Raw genomic sequence first — 9,260 nt, 5'->3', positions numbered from 1 at the left:
TTTCCTTTATCTATTCTGTGGGCACAGCTTGCAAAACAGACCAGGGAAGCACACCCAGGTTTTCCACACATGGGTGGAAATTATTCCAGGGACAGACTCTGGCCGGATGCTTTCTTCTCCTTCAGCTCCTTCTGTGGACTCTGATCTCATATCATTTCCTCTTGCCTGCTATGTGGTAGTTATGCCAGCCGTTTTCCTTGAGCGGTTAAGGTCAGAGGCCCTGAGTACGTGACCTGGCACCAGAGGCAGAAGTCATCTCTGTTTCAGTATGGTGAAGGTAAGTGCTGTGCATATGCTTGGGGGAGGAGTGAGTGGAAGTAGAGCTGTGGGAGATGCCAGGTTTGACCAGGAATATGCCATGACTTCTTTGAAAAGAGCTCATATTCCTTCACTCTTACACCCTTGGGAGTGTTCACTTTTCATGTGAAGAATTTTGTTGCCAATTTTTTGTATTTCTTCTGGGGTGATACCATTCAGCTGATTGATATATGTAAGGATTTCTATTCTTGGGAAGTCTTCCAGCATCAAAAAGCCACCCTGATAGAGCAGAGCTGCTTCTGAACAAGCCCTGGTTAAGAATCTGCTTTGGTTGATGAGTTCCTGGTGCATTGCACTGAGTTCAGGTTCCTGATGCTGTTCTGCAGTGGTTTCTGATTTTCCTGTTACAAGCCTTCATATGCTTCTAATGTACCAGCATGTTAACTGACTGCTGAGCTGACAACATAAGCTTTAATCCACACTGATTCTTTAGACATGTACTTGATGATGGAAGAGCCAAAGAAACAGATGGACCTGGTAGAAAGACCCACTGGAGCCCAATAACTTAGCTATATTTTGTAACCAGTGTGTTTCTTGGAAGTGAGAAGATTAAGTAGATCAGCTGGTATGCTCTCTGCCTAGTAGAAAGAAGCTTATTTAAGAGGATGAGAGAATCTGTGCCTCAGTCCAGAAAGAAGATGGGTTCTACAGAAGACCTTGACTATCCTCAAGACATCTTACAATACAGCAGTGGATTTTTAGTCTCAAAGGTAAGAAATATAACTCAGTCTTGGACAGATGTCTAACAGTGTGCAGACAGAAAAATTCAAGGTTCTCACTTTAGGTGCTGAATGTAAGTCTTTGGAATGAAAACTGGCTCATATGAAAGCATTCTCTCTGCTCCTCTTAGCAGGAAGAAAATTTGGAAAGAAAAAAGATTGCGAAGTGACCTGACCCGTCAGGATAGACTTAACATTTATTGAGACCTCCCTGACCTCTGGGGGCTTGGATGAGCAGACCTTCTCTGTATGAGGCTTTAAAAAACACAGGGGTTTATAGCAGAGGACTTGCTGTCTGATTGCCTCAGAAGTAGAAGGTTCCTTCAGTGGTGGGATTTTTTTCCCACTTTTCATTTCCGGAGTTTGAGAAACAGAGAGCTGACATGAACTGCCTTTTTCCTTCCCTATTAACCATGCAAAGAACAAGATTTTTCAAATACCTTCTCAAAGAATTTCCTTCCTTCTCCCATGGTTTTCTGTATGTATTATGCAGGCATCTGATCTTGAGAGATTCTATGTGTTGCCTCTTTTCACATGAAAGGTAGACTGTTTTTCCAAACAGCATTTGATTAAGGCACAAAGGTAGTACTAATAGTTCCACTTCCCTTATTGTTTACTGACATTTGCCTTTCTGTGGGTGAGCATATGGACATATAATATCCACTGCAGTGGAAATTCTTTCCTCATGACTATTTAGTTACATTTCCTACTGTCTCTTGCTACACCTCTGGCCAACATGGTAAGGTAAAGAATGCTCTTCAGGTTGTGCAAATACTGCTGCATCCCATGGCTCCTGAAAGACAGAGCTGACAGTAAAGAGAGGAAAAATGAATCATGGAAAAACCTCTTGTGCTCTTGGGGCAAAAAGCAACAAAGTCTTGGGAGTATGTACTCTGAAATGAAGGAAGAGCCAGGAACATTCACACCCAAAACAGGTCTCTCAATGTGAACCTTTGTGAGCCAAAACCATTGTCTGGCTTTTCCAGAAAAGGAAAAGAAATGGAAAAAAAAGTGCACTGCAAGCACTTGATGACATTGTCAGTGTTCAGAGAAACTTCAGCTTAACCATTTGTCTTGTTTATATGAAATATGATTTTTACATGAAAAAAATATCATTATGTGTATATTTTCTCCAACAAAGCTTTAGAAATACAGTAGACTTTTGTGCTTTCACCTGACACCTCACTCCCACCTTTCCCTTTCCCCAGGTTATGTTCACTGCTTGTGAGTTGGGGGTGTTTGATCTCTTGATGGAGTCGGGGGAGCCTCTATCCATGGATGCCATTGCTGCACGCTTGGGTACCAGCACCACAGGGATGGAAAGACTGCTGGATGCCTGTGTGGGGTTGAAGCTGTTGGCAGTAGAGCTGACACAAGAAGGAGGTAATAAAAGCAGAAGAAGGGGAAGAAGCTGTAAGGGTTAAATCTCTGATGGTTTGGCAAGTGAGGCAAGGTGGGGGGAGCTGTTATCTAATCTTAGGACAGTTGGTGAAAGGAGAAGAGGATCACTTGGGAATGTCATCCCCTCTTCAACTGAAAGAGAAGCAGCAAATGCCAGCATTATTAAACAAAGGTGTAAAGTAGACCCCAGGTGAAGGGCTCTATATCCCTAAATGTCTTTGAGCAAGAGCCTCAGGGACCTTGGAGAAGACATTCATGGTCTCTGCAGAGTTGGTCTCAAGAAAACTCTGAGGTGTGGGCATGATTTTGAACCTTAAAATGCGAGGGTAGGTGGACAATAACATGATTTAAAAACACTTTTATTTATCTTTGTGGTTTTACCACCATGTGGAGTATTCAGCAAGGTTGCTGATCTGAACTGAGAGGTGATATAAGTTTGTCCTTGCAGCAGAAATATTGAGTCCATGGGGTCAGGAGGGATTTCAGACCACCAGACCGCTGGTCAGGACTGGCCAGAGTCTTGCAAGTTGTATCCCCTGCTCTGACTTTTGTTATCTGGCCCTGTTTTAGGGCTTGCAGTAGTTGCTCAATGAGTTTAAGGAGAGCAGGATCTATCTTTTACATTCCTTTTGTGTGACAGTCCCGTGGGTGAGTGATGCCACTGCAGATGTGTTGTAGGAAGCAGGGGAGATTTCTGCGAGTCCTTTAGGCATTCAGTCTCTCTGCAGAAGATCCTGACCTAGTGAACTGAGAAGGGAGTAGGTGTAGTTAGCATGCTGTTTTGGGGACTTGCCTCCCACTTGCTGACCTTGTTGACTGGCAAAGATGCTCGTCTGCGAGGGCTTCTTGTTTAAATACAGCACACTGAAGGCAGAAGCCTATCAGTAAATAATGACACTTATAAAGAATTCCTCTTGCTGCTCTTGAAAGAAATGTTTTGTGCTAGAGTAAGTATAGGTAGGTAGTGCTTACTCAGACTGAATGGGGAAACATACATTTCAGCAGCCCTCAGCCACTGCTCGTTGTAGTGGAAAGACTGATTGTAGAAGCAATGTAGTTGTGTCTTTAGTCATGTGGACATCTTTTGGTGACAAGTACCATGCTGTGCAGTAGGTTTGGCAAGGTGGTATATACATGTTAGTAAACATTTATTTCACCTATTAGCCTTCTACAGAAACACAGACATTTCCAACATCTACCTTACAAAATCAAGTCCCAAGTCTCAGTATCATATTATGATGTATTACTCCAATACAGTCTACTTGTGCTGGCACTACCTGGCTGATGCTGTGAGGTAAGGAGGAATGCTGTGTGCTGTTTGTTGCAGACTGCTTTGTGGCATCTGTGTGGCTGCTCTGAGTAGTGTGTTTCTGGGGAAGGGCACAATGAAGGTGCTGGTTTGTTCCCAGAAATAAAAAACCGCAGATCATTTCAACTTGTAATGCAGCCAATATGTATTCTGTTTTTTTTTTTTTCCTTGTCTTCCATGTGTGTGTGTTTTTGTTTACCTTTTCTTTCTGATGGTAGAGGTGACCCAGGAATCAGATTTTATATGTTTGACTCTCAGGAAAGCATTTGAACATTACATCACATTAAATGATGGGTAACGATGGCAAAGGTTGCTTCTGCAAAGCTGTAAAAGAGTGGTTTAACATGGGGCTGGAGCCTCCTTGTTCCAGTCTGTGCAACTGATGATTAAACATGGTGTGTGTCATGGTGATGATTGCACCAGTCTTGTACCTTTATCCGAGATGTGTTCCCATAAATCATAGAACGGTTTGGGTTGGAAGGGACCTTAAAGATCATCCAGTTCCAACCCCCTGCCATGGGCAGGGATACCTTTCACTAGACCAGGTTGCTCAATGCCCCAGCCAGCCTGGCCTTGAAAAGAACCAGTCACTCATGTGAAAGGCTGAGAAATACATCAGCATATTTTTGGGTGGCAAATGAGGGTGCTTTTACAGCCATTACAAACAGGCTGGCATATATTCTGTACAAAGTTAAGCACCTTTCACAGTGATGAACTAGCTGAAACTGCAGCCCCAAGGTGTATTTTGGATAAGAGAAATAGAAATCCACACTCTTAGGCTTTTTTTTGGTTCTATTTTAGAGAAGGAAGAAACCAGTATGAAAGAGCTTTTCACATTTCATCTAAAGACCCTTTCGGAGCAATGTACAGGTAATGAGTATATTTATAGAAATTTTATTATTGTAGATAAAATTAATGGTTTTAATTATGGCTTAGGACAATTAAATATGATTATATGAAAATCCCACTCATCAGGACTCATCACACAGCATTTTCCTTTCTCAACAGTATCCATTACTGGGACATTGTCTAATATTTTGGGTAGAAGTATATAATTTCTTATTCTGAAAAACATATCACAAGTCTCTTGCACAGAAAGAATGGTATTTGAAGGGGAAAAAATAATCCCTTGGAAGCCTGAGAATTAGCATCATAATATACTGTTGGACTTCACTGGTCTTAATTGCATATTTAAATGCATGAATACATAGCTGTACCCTTCTGCTAGGTAAGTTTATATGGCAAAAGAGTGGATTTTGTGTCAATAAAAGCAGAGATTAGTGTTTAACTAAAACTTCTAATAACATTTCTATGATAGGAATCTCCAAGGATATTGTATATTACCTGTGCTGCGTCTGTTTGCATTACTAGATCAGAAGAAGAAATGCTGAAATTCATGGCTGGCCAGAACTCAGTATGGAGCGTATGTGGCAGGGTTGTACTTGTTGCATTTGATCTTTCCCCTTTCAAGCAGATCTATGACCTGGGAGGTGAGTGTCATTAGCTCTTCTTTAAAAGCCTCTGAACTGTCTTCTGGTAGTGGCCTCTTCTGTCCCTCCTCTTCCCTTTGGGCAACATGTGGTGAGCAAATGTATCTTGCTAGCTTCCATGAGACTGAATGCACTATTGTCTGCATCACTTCATGGAGAAGTTGCTGAGCAAGTTGATTTTGTGTCAGCACCCACCTTCTTTTGCTTTCTCCCCAAAGGAGGTGGAGGAGCTTTGGCCCGGGAGTATGTTTCTTTGTACCCAAATTCCACAGTCACAATTTATGACCTGCCAAATGTCATACAAGTGGCCAAAGAGAAATTTGTTCCACCTGAGGAGCATCGTATCACTTTCCAGGAAGGTAGGTGCAGATGGTGGTGTAGTGTTGTCACAGCTGTTGCCGCTGAGCCCCTTGTCTCTGCTCAGAGGTACCACACTGGAGGCTCAGGTCTCCAGTTGGCCCTTAGGTGGGCAGAGTGTCCCATATTGCAGCCTCCCCAGCCCAGGTCTGCAGTTCATTGCTACCACAGGGCAGTTCCAGTTGTGCATCTGCAGCTACCTTCTATCAGAGATAACTCTGTTATTCAGCAACCCAGAAACTTTTTACTCCTGAACTACTTCATTTTTTCAGAACGAGGGTATTTTAACACAAAAATAAGAATTAAAAAAAGTCCTGCAGTTTTGAAAAACTACCATACCATGTTACACATCTTCCTATCACTCCCTTTTCTCCTGCACGGACCTCCTGGCAGGTGTGTGGGACGCCAGGCCTGCTCTGAGCAAGGGGTTTTCCTTCTCTGGGAATGATTAATTACTTTAAAGTGCTAAGAGATGTCAGGCTTTGAATGTAAGTGAGCTAGTCTGCATTTTTCTTGCCCAGTTCATAGTCTTTGTCTTAGCAATGGTCTTTGCACCATCCATGAAGAACATGAATGTAGGGAGATCTAACTTTAAATGTTTACAAAAGTCTTCAAAGTGTTGTAATGACAGTATTGCTTGAAGCTCAGAGAGAGGAAAGAAGCCTTGAGGAAGGGAGGGACTATATAAAAGCAAAGATGGAGGATCACAGGAAATGTTATGTGTGACGGTGGTACAAAGAAATGGGAGAAGAAATGACAAGGTAAGGTGCAGATAAAATCTGAACGTAATAATACATCAGGTGCTGAAGAAAAGGAGTGATGATGAAGGTAGTGCTAGGAGGTGAGAGATGTGTATTTTTTCCTTAATGATTTATGATGTTTTTCTGTTGTTACTGAAGGTCTTTGAAAATCTGCTTAGAAAAGGGGAAATTTTTCCCTTTTTTCCATGATAGAAACTGAGAAACTGTCTCCTCTTCTTAATGCTTCATGAATCTGAATTGCTGTCACTGGATAAAACTTAGTCTCAAATGCTTTCCTATGCATCAAAGGTTGAAGAAGAGCTGCTGCTTTTAAACATTTTAGACCTTCTTGAAACTGAAGGAAAATATATGCAGTGCCACAGATGTGAGTGATGGACATGGCAAGTCCAGAGTCTCCAGAAATGGACAGAACTGAAAATATTTGTTTAACTCAGCCCTCTGTGGTTTAGGGGTTTTGTGTAATACATGTGTTCTTGCTTTACAGGAGACTTCTTTAATGATCCAATTCCAGAAGCTGAACTGTATATTTTATCCAAGATACTGCATGATTGGGATGATGACAAATGCAGGCAGCTCCTGGCAAAGGTCTACAAAGCTTGCAAACCTGGTAGGTGTGAGCTCTTGAAGAGCAGAGAGAATCTGGGCTATCAGTAACAAGAAGCACGCCAGTCTCTATGCTCAATTTGGGTGTCAGAGTTACAGTGCAGGGGTTTCCTTAGTTTAGTCTTTTGCTTTCCTAAGCCAGCCATGTGCAGCTGAGCCAAATAGAGTTTGGGCTTCCAGTTTTAGTCTCCTCTACAGGGACTTCTCTTTCAAGGTATCTAGGTGTAAAGATTGGGGATTTGGGGTATTGTTTAAATAGGTGTAGATGACAGTAAAAATCCCATTAAGCATCACATTGAACCCTCAGAGCTTTGAAAACAGTGCCTACACAGCCAGGTTATCAGCAAAATCAGTAAGCTTCTGCAGATTTCAGCTGGGGGAATGGGAAATTTCCATCTCAGCCATAAAAACCCCTTCAGACTTGGTGCATGAGTACTTAAGTATCTAAGCAGAGGCACGCTCCAGTGCTTTTGCTCTGTCATTGTCTTCTGTGATGCTGAAATAAGACTGAATATAGAGGCTGCTTCTTCCTGAAACTAAAGGTTAGGATCTGACCTAGTAACTCAGCTGAAAAATACCTCATCTTCTCAGAACGCAGTGTGTGTTTTATTTCTCTTTACTCAACTAGGCGGTGGAGTACTGCTGGTTGAATCACTGCTGAATGAGGATAAAAGTGGGCCTTTAGAAACTCAGCTGTATTCGATGAATATGTTGGTCCAGACAGAAGGAAAAGAGCGAACAGCAGCAGAGTACAGCAAGCTCCTCGAAGCAGCTGGCTTTGGAGAGATTCAAGTCAAGAGGACGGGAAAACTTTATGATGCTGTTTTAGGAAGGAAATAATAGCACCTCTTTCATATATTTACAAGATAGAGTAAGTCAAGAAATGTGATATTCTCAGAGGGGAATCATCAACTCAGCTTTTATTTAAAGCAGCCAACTTTCTTGTATTTCCTCCTGATGCATTGTCAGGAGAATCAGTAATGATGGATATTGAGCGTGCATGGATTACGAGTCTTGCAGCCCGACTAGGGCTTGCCTTTGGACCTGAAAGGGAGAGAAAGAAGTCAACACCTGTTCCACAAGAAATAACCCAGAAAGAAAATGAGCAGTGTGTTGGTTTTAGATCTTTTCATTCTTTCCAATTTCAACAATGTATCTAACAAAAGCAGTGCTGAATTTGTAATCAAATAAAACTGATCCCTGTACTGAGCTCTGTTACCTGAATTTTTATTCCTGGCGAATTGATAGAGTATAAACAGAGCAAGTGACATCTCCTTATGGTTAGTCTTTTCAGGAGAAATCCTGTGTGAGCCTTGGGCAGTTTGGTGTGAAAAGTGATTTATTTCCTCTAGATTTTGATATAAGTTATGAAAAATAATTTTGTAGCTTGACTGGCTGAAGCCCAGTGATGCTTTTTACAGGGCAGGCCCTGAGATGACACCTAAGAGGGAGAATGATGCAGTCAAGTAATTCAGTTATACACGAGGGAAGGCCTTATTGCATGCCTTCCTGCTATTTCTTTAAATTGTTTGATCAGGCACAACCTGCCATAATCCACCCCGTTTTCTGGGAAGCGGAATTACAGGTTACTGGAGTGAGAAACGTTTGCAGAAAGGCACCAGAAAGACTCTTTGCAGCTGTGGCTTGAATACAAATTGCATTTGTCTAGTGAGCTGGATGCTAGAAGGGCCTGAGACAGCCTTCTCAGTACCCATCTGCGAGAGTCTCCTGCTCCTTTGATTGTAGGAGGAGCATCGGGAAAAAGCAGCCTCAGTAGGGGAAAGCTGTCTTTTTTGTTATATTTTGTGATATCAAAATCAAATCACAAGGCTGCAGTGGCTTTACTCATCCTTAAAAGCAATGGAGCACAGTTCATGAGCCACTGTGCAGGTAGCGGGTTTATGCTCAAGTAGGATCTCACCCTGTAGTATTGACAGGATATTTCAGGAGTTGGGGCAAGTGTTTTTGGAGAGTTCTGTCCTAAGCTGCAGTCACTGTGCAAGTTATGTGGCACGAAGGTGACTTTGCCAGGAGCTGCAGCCTGTGAGTAATGTGTTCTGAATGCTTGCGCGCTTTCCAGACAAAGCGAGGTGTTACATCCTGCAGCAGCCAGGCACTAACACAAATAATGAAACAAGGCTGACACGGTCTTTATTTGGAAGGCCCAAAGCAAATGGCTTAATAGAATAACTAGTTTAAAAAGACAGAATAAGAAAAGGAATATAAGTAGCAAGTAAATTTTACATCCATTCAGATGCTAGGCACCCATGTTTGTGCAGCATTGGATGGAGCCCAGCTGGAT

At 42.2% G+C, this 9,260-nt stretch overlaps 1 protein-coding gene across 1 annotated transcript; it reads left to right on the top strand.

The window, feature by feature from the left end:
• The first annotated feature begins 717 nt into the window (after positions 1–717).
• Positions 718–8,167, top strand: ASMT (acetylserotonin O-methyltransferase). The gene is made up of 8 exons (XM_065675744.1): positions 718–1,028; positions 2,246–2,420; positions 3,603–3,732; positions 4,549–4,617; positions 5,119–5,237; positions 5,456–5,596; positions 6,840–6,962; positions 7,587–8,167. Exons 1-8 carry the CDS (start codon positions 924–926, stop codon positions 7,796–7,798), a joined length of 1,074 nt encoding a protein of 357 aa, XP_065531816.1. The 5' UTR covers positions 718–923; the 3' UTR covers positions 7,799–8,167.
• Positions 8,168–9,260: the final 1,093 nt, after the last annotated feature.

This window comes from Lathamus discolor, chromosome 4 (assembly GCF_037157495.1).
Source record: "Lathamus discolor isolate bLatDis1 chromosome 4, bLatDis1.hap1, whole genome shotgun sequence".
Lineage (NCBI taxonomy): Eukaryota > Metazoa > Chordata > Aves > Psittaciformes > Psittacidae > Lathamus > Lathamus discolor.
The sequence above is the reverse complement of the archived record's forward strand: the minus strand, read 5'-3'. Positions and strand labels throughout refer to the sequence as shown.

Excerpts from the sequence above, each read along its gene's own strand:
- ASMT (XM_065675744.1), top strand. The coding sequence starts at position 924 with ATGAGAGAATCTGTGCCTCAGTCCAGAAAGAAGATGGGTTCTACAGAA. Across the intron at positions 5,238-5,455 it reads GCAGATCTATGACCTGGGAG|GAGGTGGAGGAGCTTTGGCC; the intron begins GTGAGTGTCATT and ends TTCTCCCCAAAG. Across the intron at positions 5,597-6,839 it reads TCGTATCACTTTCCAGGAAG|GAGACTTCTTTAATGATCCA; the intron begins GTAGGTGCAGAT and ends CTTGCTTTACAG.